Here is a 26,793-nt window from a genome sequence, read left to right on the forward strand (position 1 = left end):
TCGAATTGAATTAATTCTAAAGCAAGGTGGATTGAATTGGAATTGAATAGGAAGACTCCAGGTATAGAAAGAATTGAATTTGAATAGAATTGAAATCAATTTTCTGGAGTGAAATAACAATAGTAGGCCCTACAAGTAGCCTACAACCAAACATTTTTTGTGGTCTTTGAATGCGGCTTTCCTTGTAATGCTGCAGTACTATCCGGTGAAACAAAGTAGGAAAATATATGAGACTAAAACCCATTGAGACTAAAACCATGGGCGGCACATCCCCGTATACATGTACCCGAGGGGGGGTGTTTAAAGGGCAAAAGAGTGCGCACGAAAATGAACAAATTTCAGAGCATACCGGTTGACACTTAACCCGATCTTCAATAAATAACATTCATAAATAACCTGACTGATTGAATTTGCAACTAACATTGATTTAGGGGTTCATTCATAGGATTTCGGGCATGATCGCTTAAACACTCGTATAAATCAACGACCATGCCCGAAATCCTATTATATATGAATGAACCCCGTTCATACAACATTCTGAACATTGTTCAAGTAGCAATACAAATAATAGGCCTACGTGTGCCCCGGGCGCCACCCTTAGGGCCTATCATTTTTCCGTTTACGTACCGGTATACTCTCTAAATTCCTAAGATTTAAAAATAAGTCTAAGAGACTTGTTAGAATGACAAAAACCTTTCAGAGACTTAAAATTCAAATCTTTATTAGAGTAAAATTTAAATCCATTAGATTTGAATTTTAAGTCTTTTCAAGGTTTTGTCCTTCTAATAAGTCCCTGGAATTTAGAGAGTAGAGCGACTAATTTTCAGTAAGCTAGGGAGTCCAACTTTGGCGCCAAAAACAGTGGGTTGTTACAATATTGCAGACAAGTTTTCCAAAATTGTTATTAAACATTATTATAATCCTACATGTAGTATTTTTTGTGAACTATAAGTATTTTAGATCGACGTCAGAAAAACTCGCCGTTCGGCGTTGTGAAACTCGCCGTTCGGCGTGGTGAAAACTCGCCGTTCGGCGTGGTGAAAACTCGCCGTTCGGCGTTGTGAAACTCGCCGTTCGGCGTGGTGAAACTCGACCAGTATAGCGTGCTGCTCGACCAGTATAGCGTGCTGCTCGACCAGTATAGCGTGCTCCTCGACCAGTATAGCGTGCTCCTCGACCAGTATAGCGTGCTCCTCGACCAGTATAGCGGGCTGCTCGACCAGTATAGCGGGCAAAACTCGCATTTATGAATGATGTGGCTTGCCATAGTGTTTACTTCTCGGAGCCACCAGACTTCGAAAAGAGACTGACACGTGTGCTTGAGCGTTGTATAGTGCATTGCACTATGAGTGGTTATGCTCAAGTGATTGGTATAGCGTAGGTGTAGGCAGGATTGGTCCCTTGATTTTTTCTTGCTGGTATATGGTATGCATCATGTGTGTATATGGTCCGCGTAGGCCTATAGTACGAAGTTTTCATACTTTTCAGAGCCACCAAAACTTAGAAAAAGAGAGACTCGTGATCGTGTGCTTGAGCGTTGTTGTAGTATTATAGTTTTAAGTCTATAATATTGATGTGATAGTTGGTCATGTTGAAAATGAGTTTAAATATCTTCAAGAATATTAGAATTGTGTATTATATTAGTATTTGGATATTTATGGCAGTGTAGAGAGATTGATCAAATTTTACTGTGGAATCATAATAATATTAAGTCGAGTTTTAAAAGTAGGCCTATGAAATAGCAAAGTATTAGATGGTAGTAAATTGTGGAATAGATAGGGTGTTAGATAATTGAAAGAAAATGAACTTTTGAAAAAGAGAATTCAAGTGATAAAATTCACGTGTGTTTTGTGGTAAATAAGTGTTGCCTGAAGAAATGTGTAGGCCTAATAGGCTAATGTCTATGGGATGTATGCCCCCGGTCCGCACTTTCACAAAGACTGCCTTATTGCCTTCATTCAGCTGCCCTCACCAGGCCCTCACAGACTGATGTTATAGCGCCAACTCCTCAAAATGCTGTTGAGAGAGAGGGCGCTATAAATTGTCCAATGAGCCAGCATGACCTTTGACCTCTCATCCAGAAAAACAACACAGAAACACGTGAATTGTTTAGGAAAATGATCAGGTTTTACTCCTCAAAAAACCACCCAATCAACCCAAATTTTTCCGATTTGTAAGCTGAGGTGATCTAGAATCATGTTGTCTGTTCTGGTTCATATTAATACCCTGCGTTATGCAGTACCAACGGCGATAATGATGGGCTGTGCACCACAGTATTTCAGTCTGGTCGTCGGCTGGCGTTCGGTGTCATGTCTGTTGCCTGAAAGATGGTACCGTGCTGTTGACGATAAGATATGGTCAACATATCAGAGATTGATTGAGTTCTTCTTTGAACATTATACAGGTGTTGAGGTAATTAATGCACTAAAGTGTGGGCGTTTCTTTACTTTAGGAGTTTTATTCTTACAATCTGTTATAGCTGCCTTGTGGAAATACAGTTATAACCCTGGCCTAAATAAACCCTAATTAATCCTAACCCACCCAGAAGGCAGCTATTTACATGTATAAATAAAAAAACCTAAAGTAAAGGAATGCCAAAATTAGTATTAAAAATGAAGCAAAGCATCTTTTCATCCACAGTGGCGGTGCCACGGCACGGGGCACAGTGTCATCGCCCCGATATCTTCATGGCAGAAATCGCCATGGTAGGTTGAATCCACCGCCACGCATGGCCATTTTGTATTGACCTGTTTAGTTTTGAGTCGCATAATGGGCCGAAGGACATATATCTGACTAAGGCTACTGACAATAGCCCCGATTAGCTCGGTGACTGACTTCGCTGTGTGTCGAGTCGAGCACGATTGGCCTATAGGCCTACACTGTGCTATATAATTCGGCACATATAAATCAGAATTATTGTCAGTTTTTGACTCAAGACGCAAGCTACTCTCTCAAGACGCAAGCTAATGACTATCATATCTGTTCAAAATATATATTCAAGTGCAAGGAACCACATCTGGTTTCTTTATACGAAATCATTTACGGGAGATATTCATCATTTTCTACCCCGGTATCCAAAGATTTTCTTCTCATATCAAACTCGTGCATAGCAAATTCACGTGTATCGATCCCGGGTATTTATTTTAGTATCTCTGCTGACAAAGTACGGTAATTACTAGCCAGGCGATGTCGGTATGGGGGGATGCCCCAGTCAGAACTTGTGCCCCCCCTGTTTCCCCCAGTAAAAACCCAAAATTACGAAAATGTCCACTTTTTGTGGCAATTTTGCCCAAATTTGCTGATTCCCCCCCCTGAAATTCTGGCGCCGCCACTGTTCATGCGCTATGGCCATGATGGCGCAATATTATTGCGATGTTCATGCGCACACCAATTCTGAAAGGTGAATTCAAATTTGCCATCAAACCACATCATTTTATCAAATTACAGCCCTTCAGTTCTTGAGTAAAGAAAGCCAAAACTGAAAACCGCATACCGTTTTGTCATAGCACTTTCCATAGCAAAGTTGCATCATTGACTTTCAATGTCAATGTCAAAGATTGACTTTCATCAAAAAGATTCAGCTAACAAAACAGCATTTCGGTGGTGTTTCTAGATCTTAAAACAGTGATAGTCTCATGATAATAGCAGAGCTCTTTTCTATGTGGAACTGCTATCAAAATCCCTCTACAATTTCATTTAGAGGAGGCGTTACATTTTTCCAAAAGGGGCGTTTTTATTGGAAATGTGCTTGACCTTACTGGGGTCAAAAATATGCATATTCATGTTTCATGGCTGCTGGCTAAACAGCCATGCAGATCAAGTATTCATTAACCGGGACTGAGAAATGCGCAATTTTCGATGTTTGTAACGGGAGTTTCTGACACAGAGACTTCTACAAATTCGTCCAAAGGTAACCAAAGGGTTGGGGATCGCATTTTTAATCACTAAATGTTTCCGGATTGAGGTCGGCTAAAAAGTTGACCATTTCGGGGACTGTAATTGGTGTAGATGTCACATTTTGAATAGTGAATGAGAATTGGCTGTCAGCACGAGTGTTGGGTCTTACTCAGAATACCTCTTAGCAAGGATGTCGAAATTTTGGCAAACTAAGGGCGCGTTCTCACTATGCCTGTTTGATACCAGGACGTGGACTCGATCCTACCCAAGCATAGTGAGAACGCGAAATAAGTGGTCTCGATCCTACATCCAGGATGTAGCATCGAGACCACCTCATCGAGGTAGTCTCGTACCTAGGACGTGGTATCAAACAGCTTAGTGAGAACGCATTTACAAGTGGACTCGATCCACTTATACCGGAAATGCTCTATGCACGACCTTGAAGGCTGTCGTTGTACTATAGGCCTATACAATATACAGTCTACATTATATAATTTTCCATAAAATTTAAACATATGCATTTTTAGCTTTAAAAATTCATAGCTGGTATGGTATATTATAGAACACATTTCTACAGGCTTTATTTCATGTAGTAATTTACAACATTTATTTTTTATGTGAAAAAAGCTCGGGGAAAGTGGCTATACACGGTAGTTTGTTTGAGATGCTTGCCGTAGTTTGATGAGCAGCATGCTTCTCGTGCAGTGTGAAAACAACGGCATCGCGGCAAGATACAGATTTTATCCAGTTTCAGAATTAAACAAAACGACATTGAACTTTACAGGATAGTACAAAAGGATATTATTCAGGTGTAATATATTTGTTTTTGAGGTGTAGGCCTACATTTTGCTAGACTGAGTCAAAATTACCAATCAAAAAAATAGTATTTTTGATGGTGATTTAGAGAGTGTGTTGCAACTAAATCGGCGTCCTTGACCAAAAGCAGAAATAACAACCCGATTTATGTCTCTCATTTCACACGTATAGGCCTAATATAAAATAATAGTTTTAGAGCGTTTTATTTCAGATCTTTCCAAATTATACAGATCACAAAATAACATATCCATAGATTGCAGAAATATATCAGGGGGCCTGGAAATAAAAAATGATCTTTCAAAATTGATAGTCTAGTAAAGTTTGATTTGTGCTGTGAGTTCGGCTCAAAACATGCATTGCAAAAGAATTTGTGACGTCATGCATTGATATTATAACATCCGGGTAAGTGGAGTCGATCCTACATCAGCATTTTGGTGTTAGTGAGAACGTGAAATCAATGTGGACTGAGTCCACTTGTATGTGGACTCGGACCTAGGTACGAGACCCCTTGTCTGTAGTGAGAACACGACCTAACCCTAAACGAGGATCACTCAAATAAAAACATCTAAGCGAGGTATTGGTTTGAAATATGCCCCTAAACAAGGATCTAGACATTGCGTGTGTCGGTATGAGTGTCATTCAGTGATGATGATCGGCTATTCAAGGCTGTGCTGTTGAAATCTGCTCTGAATTTTTTTATAAATCTGGTGTGTAAAATCGCTTGGTATGGAAACCGCTCTTTTGTGCTGAATAACTTGATCGATCAATATGTCACTACTCAATGGCCGTTAATAGGATAATTTAAAAAAACTACCCATGCAGTAAAATTAGTATTTTGAGACCCTCATTTGGCAGATCCATGTGGACCCTCGTTTTGCTTTTCAAAACCACCCTATATCCATGTTTTCTTTCACGCGGATGCTTACAAGTATAATTATGAGTGCCCCCGGGAGATGTTGTAGCAGACTCCTGTCAATCTGTCATGCTTGTTGGACTCGACAAATTTCCTTTCACATTTTGTACAATATCTGTAATAAACAAAGAAAAACAACCAGGGGGTGCCCAGTTCCAATAATTGAAACAGTGAAACTCCTCACACATCAGTCGCTTTAGAGCTACAGATGTGTAGTACATTTCCAAAAATATAGATCTGTCATGTCAATGCCATGGCAAAATTAACAATTTACTCAAAATAGACTACCTTTAATTTTTGCATTTTGAAAAAAAATTGACTCTTGAACACAATATTTTTATTTTTGTATGTTAAGGGGGTACTACACCCCTGGCCAATTGTGTGCCTATTTTTGCATTTTTCTCAAAAATTATAGCGCATTGGTGACAAGTAAGATATGTATATTATAGGGGCAAGGACTACAAATACTGCTCTGAAAATTCAGCAACTCAAGGCAAGTAGTTATTGATTTATTGATCAAATATTGGTTTTCCCTCATTTTTGACTAACTCCACAACTGTTGTCTGTGCTGAAATAAAATTTCCAGTGCAGTAGTTGTAGTCCCTGCCCCTATAATATACATCTTACTTGTCCCCAATGCGCTATAATTTTTGAGAAAAATGCAAAATAAGCACAAAATTGGGCAGGGGTGTAGTACCCCCTTAAGGTACAAAAAGCTCTGTAAAATTGTGGAAAAAAATGGGTACGGTAGCGGCAGAGATGTAGCTGTGGTGGGCGGCAGAGCCCACCACTCAGTTTTGGAGTCCACCACTCAGCTGTAATTTTAGCACTGGAGCCCATCACTCAGAGGCCAAAATTGCACAATTTCATTGCGTCATCAAGTCACATGGAATGCATGCAAGCAGAGTGGTTTTCATAGTGAGCTTTAGAGAGACTCAGTTGGGTTAGGGTTAAGGAGGCCTAAATCTAGGAAAAACATCCATATTAACCCTAACCCTCCCCGTGGTTTTTTTACTATCGGAAGGTAAAGAAGAAACGAAAAAGGAGAGTTAAGGTGAAGAAAGAAGTTGCTTGTTACCCCCGGGATTCGAACCCGGGACCGCTCGCATGCCATGCACAAGGTCACCGACATGTAGCTACTGAGGTTTGGCTGCCCTGGGCAGCAATTCCCTGGGTATATATATGACTTAGGCTGATTGCGTCATCAAGTCACATGGAATGCATGCAGGCAGAGTGGTTTTAATAGTGCGCTTTAATGAGACTCAGTTAGGTTAGGGTTAATGTGTTTTAAGCCTGATTGCATTATATCATTGATTAGTTTTACTGTTGCTATTAAATATTCTTTGTATTTGAATAGTACAACTCGTGTCAAGTGATGATATTACTCCTGGCGAGTGATCATGAAAGTAAACATAAAAAATGTCATCAAACTTGCTAATGCAGAATCTACTCATGTCTGTGTGTGCCTGAGGGGTGCGCTGAACAAAGCCAATGACACACATTAATGGATGGACCCATCCAAATTTTAAACAACCTAATTTATAACCCCTTCCCGAATCCTGATTTGTTTCACTTGACGCAACCCAACAATGTTTATTTTTCACCGAAGGCTTTTGAATGTTGTGAATAAAAATATAGGCCCCAGCAGCAGTATAAATCCGAAATAGTAGCAGTTGCACAGCCAGGGGTGCAAGGGGGAATTAAGCTTGGTGTTGCTGGCCGTGCTAATAATTAAGATTTTAGGCCTGGCCTTTGTTGTAATTTTTATAAATTAGCCCATTTTTGTTCACGGAGTGAACATTTCCCTCACTTGAACCCCTATCTCATATGCACAGTTTATCCCTTACATACACTGTGTGTTGTTGAATAGCTATTGTAGCCCATCAACCCGGTGGTTAAGAGGCTAGGAAATAATTCCTAATGTCTCATACCCAGGTTTGTATCCCTTCATCTAATCCTGTCCCACATGACAAGGACTTTTTAGCACATCTTATCTTGTATTGAGACAATGGCAGCCAGGACTATTTTTTTTGCCATTTTTCTAAGCATGTTTACTATAGGATTGAGTCATCACATGATTACTGATTGGTGGGTAAGGTCAATGCTATTGTTTATTTTGTGATAAGGCTGAGTATATTACTGCATATATGAAAAATACACTGCTATTTTGATACAGGCAATTTACTCAATTACCTCCAACTGACAAAATCTAGTTCCTGTTATCTACCCAGTAATGTTTGCTTAACGTAATTGGAATCTTAATAATTATTGGGCCAAGGTTATAATCTGCATGGTATATTAATTGAATTTCAATAGGCCTATGATAGTGTGATATTGATTTGAAAGTTTGTATTTCAATGAGTTTCTGGCTGGATGGAGAGTTATATAAGCCAGAGTCAGGATGTACATTAGGTATCATTATGCCTCAAATCACTAATTTATTGTAAGATCAGTGCAGAGTAGGTTAAGGTTAGATATTAAAATGGAAAGTAAGAACAAATTACTATACACCTGCCCGTGAACTGTGTCTTTTTGAAAGACTCTTCTTGTTTACCAATTACCATTCTTGTCAAAGTTGCCTTGTCCCCATTTGCTCTCTCTCTCTGAAAAGGTTGTGGCTACACCACTGAATAGTAGGGGGTGGATGCAGGAAGTATTAATCCATACTCACTTGTTTCATAAAACATGATTGCTTAAAATGATTTGGCTTATTGTCTTGGCTTATATTATGCTTTGTATTGTTTATATTAGTTTATGGTTCATGTAGCTGTATATACTTTTGTAAAGCGCTCCGTTCTTTGTGGGGCGCTCAATAAATGCCTATTATGTTATGTTATGTTATGTTATGTTGTGCAGTTATCATCTTGATCGGCCATTGATGCTTGGTAATTCTTATCTTGTCACTTTGACTGCAGGTCATTCTGTACGGTGATGTTGACCACTTGGAGAAAGGAGAGAATGTCATCTACATGTCAAATCACCAGAGTACCTTGGATTGGGTGGTAGCAGACATGATGGCTGTCAGGGCCGGTTGCCTTGGTTACATGAGATATGTCTTGAAAGATGGACTCAAATATATGCCCTTATATGGATACTACTTTGGGGTGGTAAGTGGGAAAAGTTTACCATTTGTACATTGTAAACTCTTTTTGTAGTAAGGAATTTGAATATTCGAGTTCAAAGGAATTACTGTATATGTTTTTTGGTTTGATAGTTGGGACAATTGAGAGTGCATTTATGATTTTGTGAAATTTGTCTAAGAAAATGCTGGCCATAAGGCTAATGAAAGTCAACTCCCAGTTTCCCGTTACATAATTTTTCATGACTGTGTAGGTGACCATTTCATTATTCATTATTCATTATTTTATACCATTTCATTATTGCATCTGTTACAGGCATAAACCAATAACTGCCCATGTATGCATGTGATAAATCACAGTTTGTAGTTTACAGATGTAGTATACAACCACATGAAGGTGATTGTACAACTATTATCAAAAGCTTCACAATATTTTTTACGGGATGAGATCAGAGCAGATCAAAAAGTGCGGGACAGAAAATTGAGTAGGTATTCATTATTAATTCATTATTAGCCATGTACCATGCTCCTACTGCAAAGAAAATCCCTGAAAATCAACAGAAAGAGATTCATGATATATTTAAAAACACAATTATTTATTTGTATATTAAAAAGTTTGTTAGAAATCAACATTTATTCAAAATAATGAAATATTTGGCCAGCAATTTGTTTTGAGCGGAGTAGGGTAATGGGAAACTTTGAATCGACTTTCATTAGCCTAATTCATGGGCAGAGTGCAAAACCATTGTAAGAGCACTAAAGTGCAGTAGAATGTAATAGCTGCCTTGTGTAAAGCACCTATTATTTACAGCACAACCCCCTCATGGTAAGCTATGGTAATACTTTCCTGATGGCCTCTAAGCTAAACCAAGATATCACCTTTACATGTGCTCTCCATGTGTTATTGATCCAAATAAGTACATTTATTGAAATATTGAAAATGGCAGCTATTACATTCTACTTTTAAAGCAATAATGTGTGATTTGCATAAAGAATAGATTCTTATTTAAATGTTTGTTTTCACTGATCACATTATCCCCTTTTAATTTCGAGCCAAATAAATAAGGTATAACAAAGAAAATTGCAATTAATTCCAGTGGCGTACCGTGGCCGCTCCTACCCCGAAAAGATTGACCTAATTTTTTTTACGGTGGTTTGAAAAAGTGAAGAGCAAAAACAAACAAAAAAAACACACAAAAGGATATAAATTAAGCGTTAGTGCCCTAAAATCAACACATTTTGATGTATAGTACCATTTTTTCAAAATTTTTTATGCTTTTTCAGATTTTTTCCGCCCTTCAATCTTTACTAATTCTTTTTGCTGCCCCTTCTTCTTCTGTCGCCCCTCTTTTGCTGCCCTTCTTCTTCTGCCGCCCTCTTTTGCCGCCCTTCTTCTTCTGTCACCCTCTTTTGCCGCCCTTCTTCTTCTGCCACCTCTTTTTGCTGCCCTTCTTCTTCTGCCGCCCCTCTTTTTGCTGCCCCTTCTTCTTCTGCCGCCCCTCTTTTTGCTGCCCCTTCTTCTTCTGCCGCCCCTCTTTTTGCTGCCCTTCTTCTTCTGCCGCCCTCTTTTTGTCGCCTTTCTTCTTCTGCCGCCTCTTTTTGCCGCCTTCTTCTTCCGCCCCCCTTCGCTTTGGCCGCCCTCTGCTTTTACCCGGGGCTGGTGCCCCAAAGCCCCCCAAAAAAAAAAAATATGTGAAAATAATGTGCATGCATTCCAACGGCGACAATGTTGATTTTTTGAAATTCGCAATGTAATACACATTTTATGGCAAATGATTACAAATTGATATTTTTGATATTTAACAGTACTGAAAGTAAACTTTATAAATCTGATGATTTATACTTAAAGTGTATGTAGGTGGGATGAAAAGCCGACAATCAATTGAAACTTTTGACCTTTCGTATTGAAGATACAGATTTTTTTCCCCCAAAACACCAACCAAAATTGGGTCTTTTTCGGGGAAAAATCCATATCTTCAATATGAAAGGTCAAAATGTTCAATTGATCGTCGGCTTTTCATCCCAGCTACATACACTTTAAGAATATGTCATTAGATTTATAAAAATTTACTTCGAGGACTGTTATATATCAAAAATGTGAAAAATATCACATTTTAATAAGTTGTCATAAAATTTGTATTATATCGTGAATTAAAAAACGCTCAAAACGCTCATTCCAGTTCCCTTAATTTCAGTCTGTTTTGGTACTTTTTGCCCAATTTCACACACATTTTCAGTTTTTGTGCAGTGTCATGCCTGCTCTTAAAGGGGTATTTGGGAAACAAGATTTCAAATGGAGTCACCCATTCAGGTAATCCCATTTGAAATTCACACTCCCTGTGTGGAAGATTAAGGTCACATTTTCCATAAGGGAGTATCAGGGATGGATTTAAGCAGTGGCCCGGGGCCAGTTGATTTTGCCTCGGGCCAGTAAACTTACAACAATACTGGCCCGGCGGGCCACTAGATTTTGGATCCTGATATAACTCATATGAGGCAAGATATAATCAGCGATGGACACAATTGGACACAGTTTCTGCTCCATACCTGTGTGTAATTTATATTTTTATTTAATGATTTTTTGTCCATTTATTCTTATCCTTGTGTTGCAAGCAAGTTGGAAATATACGGCTGCTTTTACAGCGATGTAGGCCTACATACTTACTATTTCCAAGCTCTTTCATGCTCTATCTGATGATGATAGCGATATCGCAAATACCGCATACTTGAACCTTTTCTTTTGTGAACTTTTTGGAACTATAGATTTATTAATTAAGGAAGGACTACTGACTGAACTTGTGTTAGTGACTAGTCTCTCTATATTGAATACGCTCAGTACAAAACAATTAAAAATGTTCAGGTTTGCTTGAATTAAAGTGGCACCATAGATCCTGGAAAACTTGTAACATGTATCAAGTTTAGTAACTGGTAGTCTCTAACTTTAAAAGTCGCATTGGAACGTGCAGGTCCGTAACCAGGATTTTTAAAAAGTGGACTTTTGTTCAAAATTAGGACCGTTTTTGACCGACAAGGACTGAAAATCTCTATTTTTTCGCTTGCTACGCTCGTGAATGGGACTTTTTGGGTCAAAATAGGGGACTTTTTTGGGGGGCATTTGGCGAGGGGGTGTTCACCACCTGTTTACGGGCACGGGAACATATTATATATCTTTATTTGCGCTTTTTGGCGTAGAACATATTGAAAAAGTTGGGCCAGTAAATGTATTGCAGGGCCAGTAGATTAGAAAACTGAAACCTAAGTCTGTCCCTGGGGAGTATAGATTTCAACTGGAATAGCCTATTGATTTGTATAGCCCAATACTTGATTTATTTCAGTAAAGTTCTGTAAAATAATTAAAACATAACACAAAGTTCATTTTTCTTTTGTCTTTGATTTCAGCATGGCAGTGTCTTTGTGAAGAGGAACAAGCAATTTGATGAAAGAAATCAACGACAGTTTATGGACAAATTGACCAGGTTCAAGAAGAACAATATACCAGTAAGATCATACACTGTGGACCACAATGGCCTCATCATTCCCAATGGCATAGTTCAATAACCTCAATTAAACAATCATAGTGCAAAATTTGACCTTAATTTTTAGAGTATGAGTTTTTGTACCCAAATTTTTTAAGGTCATTCAATGAATGTGCAAATGTATTGGGGGTGAAAGAACTATGCCTTAATAGATGAGCATGTTGTGGATCCTAGTGATAGACATGGTTATAGCTTGTATATTTTCAATGACTGAGCAGACAATGGTTTAATTATGTAGATTGATTGAGTCATTATCTGTCTGGTTTTTAATGGCCCCACTTGGCCTATTTTTTTAGTACCGTATTTAGTTCATCAACCTACATTGATTCAGGTTTATTCAGACAATATCCCGGAGGCTAAATTAGGACGTTCCATTTGATATCTGTCATACCCCTGTGGAAGATTTAAGAAAAATCTTCCACAGAGGGAGTGTGATTTTCAATTGGAATTGGCTAGAGTACTACCCCGGTATAGAGGGCTTTACCTATTATCTTCCAGTGAGTATTTTGAATGGAAGTTGTCAATCCAAATTGTCAATTCTATTTGAAACTCATACTCCCCCTGTGCAGGGGTGTGAGAGTTCCAGTTTTCAGCATTTTTCCCTTTTTTGTTTTCAAAATTTACATGTTTTCTGCCGATATTTGGCATTTTTACAATGATTTTACGCTGTTTGTCAGCATTTTTAGTAATTGTCCTCATTTTTGGTCTGTTGCCTTTCACACCCCTGTCTGTGGAAGACTTTTGGTAAATTTTCCACAGGGAGTGTGGATTTCAAATAGAATCGCTCATTGTACAACACTGATATGCAAAGGGTGAGAATTAGCACCTGTTGCCATCACTCATTTGCCATGGAAAATGAGAAATTTCAAAGACTTAGTGATTTTAAGAACAAAAACAATTAGGTCTAGCTCTATATTTACGTACAGCATGCATGTTTACACAATGCAAAGTAGAGCGTAAAAGGCAAATGATCAATCAATGTTTGATTATTTTTTATTTAAAAATGCTGACAAATTTGTAAATTCAATTGTATAAATGAGTACTCTTCTGACCTTGTCTACATGTATTTGGAACAATAATTCTCTTTGTTTCATTTACTGTCACTGCCAAAGTTTGGAAAGGGGCATTATAATAATTCAAAGTTTGCTAAGCACATGGTGAAGTTAAGGGGGTCACTATTTTGACATCCATGATATGAGGGCTGGGGTAGAGCAAGCACAAATAATCAACGGTCCAATTTATTTTTTCTGGACCCTTTGGTACCTGCAAAACCAACGTTTAAGGAGTCCAATGAGAGTCGACCTGTCCGAAATTCTAAACTTTGGAACTTGTCAAATATTCCAGTGAAATTATTAGTGTCGTTGGCCTATGGTGATTTAAAAGATATACTGATCTTTTTATTTGTTTACTTTTGATCAACGATTCTTATACTGATTTACGCCTCCGTGCAGGCGGCGGATGACATGATCGCGCCGGCAACTCGTGAAACCGCCCGGCCGTATGGCATTTTCCATACACTCAGTTAGTTTTGTGGGGTTCATTATCGAACCCCAACGGTTTTAGCTTGTATTTATATTATTTATCAACATAGGCCTATTTGTTTGTGATATTTCAAGCGCTTTTAAAATTTCAAAATAATCCCATTCAATTACACGCTTGACGATGAAAATTTACTGAATTTAGGGACTGCACGTCATACACCACCTGCCTCCGTGCATCATAAAACTAAGGAGTCCATACAGTTTTTATCGGACCCTTTTGTCACTTTCAACTTGTGATTTAAGAAGTCCAAAATGGCCAAAATCAAAAAATAAGGAGACCCTGGATGCGCAAACTCCTTAAATACGACCCCTGTATGAGGGACACGCCATTGAGGTAGATAAGGATAGAGCGCCCTGCTCGCCGAACCGATGATTCGTCTGCTCAAGGTTGCTTGTTGCCGGTTTGTTATAAATCAAACTCTGAATTGCCCGCTATGAAATAACAGACAATTCTAAAAGCAGCACAAAATCTTCCCAAATTAGCCAAGCAATTTAGTCTTTTGTGTATAGATAGACAAAGTTGAACAAATTGTGTATCATGCTAGCACCTGTAGCCTTCACTCAATTACCATGGAAAATGAGAATTGTCAAAGACAATTAGGCCTATTAGCCCTATTAGCCCTATATATTTATGTACAATGTGCTTGTTTACATAATGCAAATTATAGCGTAAAAGTACATGCCAAACATTTAAGGCAAATGATCAATCAATATTGGATCATTTTTTATTCAAGAATGATTCTTAAATCAAAAAATGCTGAGTCGGTTGTTTCAATCCACTGAGCATTTTTCTGTCCTTGTCTATTTGGGTCAATGATTCTCTTTGTTTCACTTACTGTCACCAGGGAATAGGGCATTCTAATAAATCAAAGTTTGCCAAGGGCAAGGCGAAGTGAAAGGGTGTCACTATTTTGACCTCCTTAATATGAGGGGCTCGCTAAACATTTTTAGGTTCTCTTTAGGGCTAATCTCTTTAGATTAAGAAAAATAAAAAGGGATATGCAGCCATTAGGGCCAATCCGGCTTGAAATGTGGGGAGGATAATTGGCCTGAATTGTCAAAAAGTGGTTGAAAAGAAGAAAAAATTTGTCGAACATCCCCCCTGTCCCCTCGGGATTGATGCCCATGTATGCAGCGACATAGAATAACTGTAATTGTGTGGTACATGACTAGTAGTTTGCATGGGTAAACATTGTATAGAGTAAAGTACATGTTGAGAAGTCATAGTTTAAATCAAATGTTACTCGGAAGAATTTGTTTCACCAAAAGATCCCATTTTTTTATGTGTCAGGAAACTTTTTGTTTTGGCCAGTGCCAAATTTCTACAAATGTAGAACCCTGAGTGAAAGTGTGAGCAGTGATGAATGATAACAGCTGAATTTACATTTATGCTGCATGCATCTCTGTGTCACTTCACACTTTTTATATGCAATAAACATTATACATTTTATTATTTTAGCCTGAAATATCACCCCTAGAAATCAATACAATATGAAAAACATGTGTATCAGTATAGGACAAAATCCAATTAGCGCCACTTTGTTCCCTCTGATTACTCATAGCGCTGAACCAAACGTCCGATTTGATTCAAATAAAAGCAAATAAAAGCCCAAATGCTATTAGAGTGTTTTGTGGGTGGTGTCCTGAACCTACAAAGGCTTTTCAAAGGTTTATGTCTTCCATAGCTGTCTTGAAATCTGTGCATCATACTGATTCCTTTGACATTTTTTTTTTATTTCTAGGTGTGGATGGTAGTGTTTCCAGAAGGTACACGATTTGACCCAAATAGGGAAGGAATGATTAAACATAGCCAAGGATATGCATATCAACAAAGTAAGTAGGTTGATCAGGCTGATGCATATGAATGAATGAATATATGCACCATGCAGTTACCCCCCCAAGTTTCTCCCACTTTCCCCCGCCCCAGTCAAAATTAGAACACAAGGCCAAAGATGTGAAATCTCAGCAGTATAATCAAGGATGTATGTTCTTAGTGGAAAGGTGGGTTTTTTTTCAACATTTTCTATAAAAATCTTGAAAAAAGTGTAAAATTTCACTGTTTTAGCACAATTTGCAAAAAAATTATGATAAAAAATTTCTTATTTTTGTTCCCCACATAAAATTATATTGCCCTCCAGAAAATAATCTGTTGCTGTCACTGTAGGTAAACTCTTATATTGAACGAAATCTCTGCATTTTAATCAAGGATGTGTGTTCTTAGTGGAAAGATGGGGGCTTTTTCTACATTTTCTATAAAAATCTTGGACAAAGTGTAAAATTTCACTATTATAGCACAAGTTGCAAACAAAATTATAATAAAAAATCAAGAATTTGGCAAATTAAGTTTGAACAGAAATCATTTCAAGTTTTGGCAATATTTTCTTTTTATGAAAGTTGATATATTTTTGAGGAAAGTTTTCGGAATCCTAGTTGCACATTCCCATCCAATCCAAAGTCAAGAACTCTCAAATTGCTAACTCTGGATACAATCACTGTTATTTCTGGTTTATTATACTTCTTACGTGCAGATCTTACTGTTTTACACCAAGTCCTAACACCAAGGATACGAGCCTTTCACATGTGCTTAGTCGGTCTCCAAGACCATGTCAATGCAGTTTATGATGTAACAATCGCTTACTCTAATACTGGTGAAAAATCAGATGAAGACACAATACAAAGGACCTCGGCACCAAGCCTACCAGGTAAGTGAATTGGATTTATGGAAAAGTTGTGGAATTTAACATTTGGCAATATCAGGGAATAGTCCTGGAATTTGATTTGGTAATAGGAATTCCAAAGGATGGTCAAAAGTTATGGAATTTTGCGTATTGTCATGGAAATAAATATCAGAAATAAATTTTGAAAAGTCAAAATTCTCTTCAAAGGGAAGGAGAGGATGCAAAACTGTGTAAAAATAAAAGAGAAATAGAAAACAAACTAGATGCCACAGTAATGTGTTTTACCAAACACGAATATCTATGCCCGTGACCACACCTAACCCCCTTCCCCTATTCACAAACGAAAACTTGGTGAGCACCATGTGAAAGCACTTGTAGTTCCTGAGCTAGAGCTGTTTGAAATTTTACACATATTGCCCCCTGTAGCCTATGACCTTTGACCTCTGGGGTCTATGTTACTGCAGAAAATATCTAAGGGTCATGGGCCATCGTTGTACCAAGTATGAACCCTGAGGGCGCTATAGTTCTTGGGCTAAAGCTGTTTTAAAAGTTTACACACATTGCTCCCTGTAGCCTATGACCTTTGACCTCTGGGGTCGTGGCTACCATAGGTTACATTTAGGGGTCATGGGTCATCATTATATTAGGTATGAACCCTGAGGGCGCTATAGTTCTTGGGCTAGAGCTGTTTGAAATTTTACACATATTGCCCCCTGTAGCCCATGACCTTTGACCTCTGGGATCGGGGGTACCCTAGGAAATTTTTAGGGGACATGGACCATCATTATACCAAGTATGGGCCCCGAGGCTACTTTAGTTCTTGAGCTAGAGGAGTGCAAAGAAGTGGTCTTACGGAGAAGAAGGCGAAGACGAAGGAGAAGACTAAACTAGAAACCACAGTTGTGTTTGCCCAAACACGAATATCTATGCCCGTGACCACACCTAACCCCCTTCCCCTATTCCCTTTTAAGGCAGTTTTTGTCAAGTGATCAGTTTCCTTGACGTACGATTCGGGCCGTTATCATTGGAAAAACAGGTAGCTAACAAAATATTACCTATTGCGTTAATAGGTCGTACCTACTTTGCTTTTAACGCCTTTGAACTTTGACCTCTGGGGTTGCGGCTACCACAGAATACATCTAGGGTCATGGGCCATCATTGTACCAAGTATGAACCCTGAGGGCGCTCTAGTTTTTACGCTCGAGCTGTTTGAAATTTTACACATATTAATCACTGTAGCCCAAGACATTTGACCTCTGGGGTCGATGTTGCTGCAGTAAATATCTAAAGGTCATGGGCCATCATTGTACTAAGTATGAACCCTGAGGGCGCTATAGTTCTTGAGCTAAAGCTGTTTTAAAAGTTTGCACATATTGCTCCCTGTAGCCTATGACCTTTGACCTCTGGGGTCGTGGCTATCATAGGGTACTTTTAGGGGTCATGGGTCATCATTATACTAAGTATGAACCCTGAGGGCACTATATATCCTGAGCTAGAGCTGTTTGAAATTTTTCACATATTGCCCCTGTAGCCCATGACCTTTGACCTCTGGGGTCATGGCTACCCCAGGAAATTTTTAGGGTCACGGACCATCACTATACCAAGTTTGGGCCCCGAGGCTACTTTGGTTCTTGAGCTAGAGGGGTGCAAAGAAAGCGTGAGAAGAAGAAGGAGAAGGAGAAGTCGAAGACTAGAAACCACAGTTGTGTTTGACCAAACACGAATATCTATGCCCGTGGTATAAGCTTTAAATGATATAAGTGTCATTATCATACCACTTAAAATAATAAAACACCCAATTGGGCGCCAAATGCAAAAGTTAGTGACCATCATGTGAAAGCCCTTGTTATAAACTTTAATTGATATAAGTATCATCCTCATAGCACCTAAAATAAAAAAGCGCCCAATTAGGCGCCAAATCCAAAAGTTGGTGACCACCATGTGGAAGCCCTTGTTATAAACTTTAATTGATATAAGTATTATCCTCATAGCACCTTAAATAAAAAAGCGCCCAATTGGGCGCCAAATCCAAAAGTTGGTGACCATTATGTGGAAGCCCTTTTTATAAGCTTTAATTGATATAAGTAGGCCTATCATCCTCATAGCACTTAAAATAAAAAAGCGCCCAATTGAGCGCCAAATCTATAAAAAAACTGGTGACCACCCCCCTTGGTCACACCCATTAACCAACCACACGCCATGTCCCACATTGACAGCCTTTTGAGGCGGTCCAAGGCACCAATATCAAAATGCCTACACATTCCCTTTTAAGGGAATCTTTGTCAAGTGATCAATTTCCTTGACGTACGATTCGGGCCGTTATCATTGAAAACACATGTAGTTAACACAACGCTACCTATTGCGCTACACTGTGTTAATAGGTTGTATCTAGTTTGCTTTTTAAAGCCTTTGAACTTTGACCTCTGGGGTTGTGGCTACCACAGAATACATCTAGGGTCATGGGCCATCATTGTACCAAGTATGAACCCTGAGGGCGCTGTAGTTCTTTAGCTAGAGCTGTTTGAAATTTTACACATATTGCTCACTGTAGCCCGTGACCTTTGACCTCTGGGGTCGATGTTACTGCAGAAAATATCTAAGGGTCATGGGCCATCATTGTACCAAGCATGAACCCTGAGGGCGCTTTAGTTCTTGAGCTAAAGCGGTTTTAAAAATTTACACATATTGCTCCCTGTAGCCTGTGACCTTTGACCTCTGGGGTCGTGGCTACCATAAGTTACTTTTAGGGGTCATGGGCCATCATTATACTAAGTATGAACCCCGAGGGCGCTATAGTTCTTGAGCTAGAGGTGCTTCAAATTTTACACATATTGCCTCCTGTAGCCCATGACCTTTGACCTCTGGGGTCGAGGCTACGCCAGGAAATTTCTAGGGGCCATGGGCCATCATTATACCAAGTATGGGCCCCGAGGCTACTTTAGTTCTTGAGCTAGAGGAGTGCAAAGAAGTGGTCTTAAGGAGAAGGAGAAGAAGGCGAAAACGAAGGAGAAGACTAAACACAACAAATACAATATCTATGCCCCGTTACACGGGCATAGATAACTAGATGCCACAGTAATGTGTTTTACCAAACACGAATATCTATGCCCGTGACCACACCTAACCCCCTTCCCCTATTCACAAACGAAAACTTGGTGATGAGCACCATGTGAAAGCACTTGTTTTAAGCCTTCATTTGATATACATGTAATGCTCATTACACTGGACTGGCCCACACTCTCTCTAATACCCTACCAAGCCTTCACTCTCTTTTATACCCCCATCAGACCATCACACTCTCTAAAACACCACCAGACTGGAACACACTCTCTCTTATACCCCATCAGACCCTCACTCTCTCTTATACTCCACCAGAAAATCACTCTATCTGAAGCACCACAAGACTGGACCACACTCTCTCTAATACCCCACCAGACCTTTACTCTCTACCAGACCCTCACTCTCTCTTATACTCCATCAGACATTCACTCGCTCTAAAACATCACCAGACTGACCCATACTCTCTCTAATACCCCACCAAGCCTTCACTTTCTCTTATACTCCATCAGACACTCACTCGCTCTAAAACATCACCAGACTGACCCATACTCTCTCTAATACCCCACCAAGCCTTCACTCTCTCTTATACTCCACTATACACACACTCTCTCTAAAACACCACCAGACTGGACCACACTCTCTCTAATATCCCACCCCTTAACCAACCACACCCCTTGTCCCATCATGACAACCTTTTGAGGTGGTCTAAATCAAAAATCAAAATGCCTACACATTCCCTTTTAAGTCAAGTGATTAGTTTCCTTGACGTACGATTCAGACCTTTATCATTGCAAACACAGGGAGCTAACAAAATACTACCTATTGCGCTACACTTTGTTAATAGGTCTTACCTATTTTGCTTTTTAAAGCCTTTAGACTTTGAGTTCTGGGGATGCTGCTAATATAGAATACATCAAGGGTCATGGGTCATCATTGTACCAATTATGAACCCCGAGGGCGCTGTAGTTCTTGAGCTAGAGCTGTTTGAAATGTTACACATATTGCTCACTGTAGCCCATGACCTTTGACCTCTGGGGTCGATGTTACTGCAGGAAATATCTAAGGGTCATGGGTCATCATTGTACCAAGCAAGAACCCTGAGGGCGCTATAGTTCTTGAGCTAAAGTGGTTAAAAAAATTTACACATATTGCCCCCTGTAGCCTGTGACCTTTGACCTCTGGGGTCGTGGCTACCATAAGTTACTTCTAGGAGTCATGGGCCATCATTATACTAAGTATGAACCCTGAGGGCGCTATAGTTCTTGGGCTAGAGATGCTTCAAATTTTACACATATTGCCCCCTGTAGCCCATGACCTTTGACCTCTGGGGTCGAGGGTACCCAAGGAAATTTTGAGAGTTTGTGGGCCATCATTGTACAAAGTATGGGCCCCGATGCTACTTTAGTTCTTGAGTTAGAGGAGTGCAAAGAATTGGTCTTAAGAAGATGAAGGAGAAGGAGAAGAGTCCGAAGACTAAACACAACAAATACAATATCTATGCCCGTTGCACGGGCATAGATAACTAGAAACTACAGTTGTGTTTGACCAAACACGAATATCTATGCCCGTGGCCCACACTCTCTCTAACACCCCACCAGACCATCACTCTCTTATACTCCACCAGACACTCACTCGCTCTAAAACACCACCAGACTGGACCACACACTCTCTAATACCCCACCAGACCCTCACTCTCTCTTATACTCCACCAGACATCACTCGCTCTAAAACACCATCAGGCTGACCCATACTCTCTCTAATGCCCCACCAGACTCCCACTCTCTCTTATACTCCACCAGACACTCACACGCTCTAAAACACCAACAGGCTGACCCATACTCTCTCTAATACCCCACCAAGCCATCACTCTCTCTTATACTCCACCAGACACTATAGCTCTAAAACACCACCAGATTGGCACACACTCTTTCTAATACCCCACCAGACCCTCACTCTCTCATATACGCCACCAGACACTCACTCGCTCTAAAACACCACCAGGCTGACCCAAACTCTCTCTAATACCCCACCCAGCCATCACTCTCTCTTATACTCCACCAGACACTCACTCGCTCTAAAACACCAACAGGCTGACCCATACACTCTCTAATACCCCACCAAGCCTTCACTCTCTCTTATACTCACTATACACTCACTCTCTCTCTAGAACACCACCAGACTGGCCCACACTCTCTCTAATACCCTACCAAGCCTTCACTCTCTCTTGTACCCCATCAGACCATCAATCTCTCTCAAACACCACCAGACTAGCACAAACTCTCTCTTATACCCTACCAAACCTTCACTCTCTCTTATACCCCATCAGACCCTCTCTCTAAAACACCACCAGCCTGGACCACACTCTCTCTAATACCCCACCACCCCTTAACCAACCACACCCCTTGTCCCATCATGACAACCTTTTGAGGTGGTCCAAGGAACCAAAATCAAAATGCCTACACATTCCCTTTGAGTTTTTGTCAAGTGATGAGTTTCCTTGACGTACGATTCAGAACTTTATCATTGCAAACACAGGTAGCTATCAAAATACTACCTATTGCGCTACACTGTGTTAATATGTCGTACCTAGTTTGCTTTTTAAAGCCTTTAGACTTTGACCTCTGGGGATGCGGCTAACATAGAATATATATAGGGTCATGGGTCATCATTGTACCAAGTCACGAACCCTGAGGGCGCTGTAGTTCCAGAGCTAGAGCTATTTGAAATTTTACACATATTGCCCCCTGTAGCTCATGACCTTTGACCTCTGGGGTCGATGTTACTGCAGAAAATATCTAAGGGTCATGGACCATCGTTGTACCAAGTATGAACCCTGAGGGCGCTACAGTTCTTGAGCTAGAGATGCTTCAAATTTTACACATATTGCCCCCTGTAGCCCATGACCTTTGACCTCTGGGGTCGAGGCTACCCCAGGAAATTTCTAGGGGTCATGGGCCATCATTATACTAAGTATGAACCCTGAGGGCGCTACAGTTCTTGAGCTAGAGATGCTTCAAATTTTACACATATTGCCCCCTGTAGCCCATGACCTTTGACCTCTGGGGTCGAGGCTACCCCAGGAAATTTCTAGGGTCATGGGCCATCATTATACCAAGCACGGGCCCCGAGGCTACTTTAGTTCTTAAGCTAGAGGGGTGCAAAGGACTGGTCTTAAGGAGAAGGAGAAGAAGGAGAAAACTAAACGCAACGAATACAATATCTATGCCCCGTTGCACGGGCATAGATAACACAACAAATACAATATCTATGCCCCGTTGCACGGGCATAGATAACAGTGTTTGTACTGTAAAATTGAAAGCAAGTTTGACTCTGTGAAGGGAGTTTGAAGGATGCTGTCATATCTGTTGGTGTAGAGTTTTGGGATTGGGTTAGTCAAAAGTGGTGGAATGAAGGCCTGAGGGACCCCAGACACTTAGAAAAACTGTACAGAGTTAGGTGGTCATTTTTCTTTGCCTTGTGTTTTGTATCTCACATATCGCTCATTCTACAAAATCCGGTGCCAATAGCCTTTTTTCCATTCTTTGGTCCACAAAAACTTTGTCGAGCATTTAGGGCATCAAATATGTTGTTTTTCTGGTAGAACTCAACGAGATCTACACGGACATATATAGTTTTCCATACTTTAAATGCTTTCTTCAGCCTGATTAACCCTTGCAAAGGCTCAAAAATCGCTAAAAATGCGTTTCCACAGCTCAAGTGTCACATCTAACCCTAAATATTTTCTTTGAATAAATGCGATTTCTTTACATATTTGTTGTTTTTTAATTAGATAACGCACCATCATATTGTTTTATCAACATTATTTTTAGTGATTAAAATGTCTTTGTGTAATTCTAAAATAAATTGCACTTTCCACCAAAACGCTGTGAGCTACGTTACCCTTTTTAACACACGTTATTGGAAAGAAGTAAAACAGAGGTATCAATGTAATTTGCGGTTTTGAAAGGAAACACTCATAGGTTTTAAAAATCACAGTAAAAATCGTGATGCTGTAGCATTTTTGGCATAGAAATGTTGTAAACATTGAAATTTCGACCGACCATGTTAAGATTGGTGAGCTACGTTACCAGGATTCTATAGTATCATGTACTTCCTAATAATATGTGAAAGCTACCAGTGGTCGAACCCCATTTATATTAGAATTAACCGACATAACGTTCTAACGCTCGCAAATCACATTATAAACATTAAAAACTAGTGAACTACGTTACTGTGAGCTACGTTACACACTCATTTACGCATCTTCAAAACTTCTATGAAATGGTGAAATCTGTTTTACATTTCACTCAAGTGATCTTTAATTTGCTTTTTATGACCTTGGATTGAGTAAAAACAGCCCATTTTATAGTCGGTAACGTAGCTCACATTACATTGAGTTTTAGTGTTAAAAAACATCATGACTTCCTGAAAGAAAAATATGCAAGTGGTGTTGGCAATTTTTTACATCTGAAAGTAGTGATACATTTACTTTTAAAAAACACAAAAAGCAGGTCTTTTTGAACAACTTTTATTTTTTCTATTTTTTTAGTGGATTGGCACCGGATTTTGTAGAATGAGCGATATAGGCGTGTACCAAAATTATCTGATTCCAAAGTTTTAAGTTAAATTGCCCCAGCGGTTTTGATATTAAAAGTGAGAACAGTATGGGTGGTAAACACCATGGGAGATGAGGCTGTCACTTTTTATTTTTAGTTCATAACAACAGAAATTATTTCAGGCGGAAAACTTCACTGGGACTACGAGAAACATAATATGAGTTTTCTTCTGATGCTAAAATCTCCATTTTGATGGGATAAAACGAGGAAGACACTATCGATCGCTTCACACTGTCCTTTAAGTTAAACTGAAGAACTTATCAATTTGTTCTTTTGACAGAGTTCTTGACAGGCATCTGTCCTCAAGTGCACATTCATCTAAGACGGATACAACTAGACTGCATACCATTAGATGTAACAGAATGCCAGAGATGGATTCATGAAAGATTTGAAGAAAAAGAAAGGTAAATGGTTTATTTTTAGGTCATGTTTTGACCTTGCGACTCTGTTTCCCAACCCAATAAGTAACGAGGATTATGACCAACTGGTTGGGATCTCCTACTTTAAAATGCAGTCATTGAAGATGAGGAAGAAGGATTGATACCACTGTGTTACTGCAAGAACATATTATATTGTACTCAGAACAAATGACCATACGGGAATGTACTGCAAACATGGGTCACTATCAAACCTCAAAATAAGCAGATCTGGACCAGGAGCCACACATTTGGAAAAAGCAGCTCCTGGTCCTGTGATTATCTGTTGTACCAGGAGCCATTTTCAAAGAGCTAAAAGTCATTGAAATTTCAATTGTACACATTAAATACAAAACCTAATTTAACTAGTACCAGGCTTTATTTTTTTAACAAAAGGTACAAATGTAGAGCCTGGTTCATATGATTTTGATGTGGACCAGGAGCCAAAATGTTATGACTATGGGGTAAATAAATAAATAAATAAATAAATGTAGACATTTATATAGCGCTTTATGCCGTAAACAGCCTCAAAGCGCTTTATATTTATTCCACCATCATTAGATTATGCCGGAACCACGTTTGCAGCCTACAAATGGCGCAGGGTTCATCAGTACAACGACTGTGACTAACCCTAACAGCTTCCCATTGCACCTGGGTGGGGTGAGGCAAGCGAGGTAAAGCGCCTTGCCCAAGGGCGCAACATGTTGGTGGGACAGGGACTCGAACCCACGCACGTCGAGCAAGCTCTCAGATTATGAGTCCAAGGCCGTAACCACTTAGCCACTGTGTCATCTATGGCTCCTGGGTGCCTGCTTATTTTGAAGCTTGGTCACTATTGTTCAAAGTATCTTCAAATAAGCAAGATAAAACCTACATATGAAGTCATTACACCTTTGCCATAATCCCCTGGTACAAAAGCCTATGTGAATCACTACAGGCCCACTGATATGCTTGCCTGGGAGCCCATACGGCCCATGAATTTGTGTCACCAAAATCAGCAAGACAGGCTCAATGCTGACTTAATCATCAATCCATGACATTACCTGATGATAATTGCTAGTCTGAAATCTTACAGCGTGTCACACGAATATAGACCAATGTATCATTAAAATTATGCAATTGAGCTTGGGCCTATGAAAATTGATATGGGCCCTTGAAGATTTGAAGACTCTGGCTCATTTCGAGTTCACCAACCAATGTCATCAAAAACCCTGAGTAATGTAATGTTGTCTGCTCAGTGCCAGGAGTGGGTAAGTGCAATAGCTGCCCTGTCAATATTTGGCAATTAACACACAGTATATTGTATTCATCTACACATAGCAGCTACACATGGCAGCTATTGCACTTACCCCTGTGGCAAAAATTCTCCATGATAATAGTATTTGTTTTTCTCAATATTTTCATTTCCAGAATGCTAGTTGATTTCTATTCCAATGATCCCGACAAACAAGGACGTCTTGAAGGAGAAGGATGTAGGTCCAAACTACCCTTATACAGCACCGTACCAGCACTGCTATTCTCATTGGGTTTTGCGGCACCTTGGCTGCTAACAAGCACAGGAAGAAGCTTATACTGGAAGGTTTGGGCCCTTGGAGCAGTTGGTGGGGCATTATGGATGAAGATTGTTACATAACAGAGGTGACAAGTTATAGTAACATTATTATAGGTGCAATTCTGGCTTTGAGAGCTGTGGTGTCTAGGCGATAATCCTTGAAACCCTTTCTCCTGAGCTGTTTGAGGGGCATATGAAGATTTTTATGCAACAGTAGCAAACAGTGGAAGTTATTATAGTAATATTATTATAGGTGCAATTCTGGCCATTTGTTGTTTAGGCGATAATCCTTGAAGTCCTTTCTCCCAGTGTTTTTATTTTATATAGGCCTATACTGGTATATGGGTCCCGTGCCAAACATACAAGTGTGATGTTAATTTCCAAATTGTTTAGGGTTGGGCCCATACGGAAACACCAGCGTGCAGCTTTCCCCAGCTTGGATGGGGAATCCCTCAGTATTTGGAAGCTTAAGCATTGTGGCTGCAGTAATAAGCTGCAGCAAGCTACAGCTTGGCTGGGGAAGGCTGCACGCTGGTAAATAGGTATGGGCCCTTATGTTTATTTGTTTGTGCACTGCTCACAAGATGAGAAGTGATCACATCCGTAAACGTTCGCCTAATGGCACACCTGCGTTCCTTTGCCTTGGGGCAAATTTCATGTACAAATAGAGAGCTCCCTTCTCTAAAAAT

General features: G+C 39.7%; 1 protein-coding gene across 1 annotated transcript; it reads left to right on the top strand.

Annotated features, from left to right (window-relative positions):
• The first annotated feature begins 2,053 nt into the window (after window positions 1–2,053).
• Window positions 2,054–26,419, top strand: LOC140166380 (1-acyl-sn-glycerol-3-phosphate acyltransferase epsilon-like). The gene is made up of 7 exons (XM_072189830.1): window positions 2,054–2,412; window positions 8,542–8,733; window positions 12,105–12,203; window positions 15,525–15,615; window positions 16,311–16,484; window positions 24,417–24,540; window positions 25,963–26,419. Exons 1-7 carry the CDS (start codon window positions 2,197–2,199, stop codon window positions 26,183–26,185), a joined length of 1,119 nt encoding a protein of 372 aa, XP_072045931.1. The 5' UTR covers window positions 2,054–2,196; the 3' UTR covers window positions 26,186–26,419.
• The last annotated feature ends 374 nt before the right edge of the window (window positions 26,420–26,793 follow it).

The sequence above is a fragment of the Amphiura filiformis genome, chromosome 12 (genome assembly GCF_039555335.1).
Source record: "Amphiura filiformis chromosome 12, Afil_fr2py, whole genome shotgun sequence".
Lineage (NCBI taxonomy): Eukaryota > Metazoa > Echinodermata > Ophiuroidea > Amphilepidida > Amphiuridae > Amphiura > Amphiura filiformis.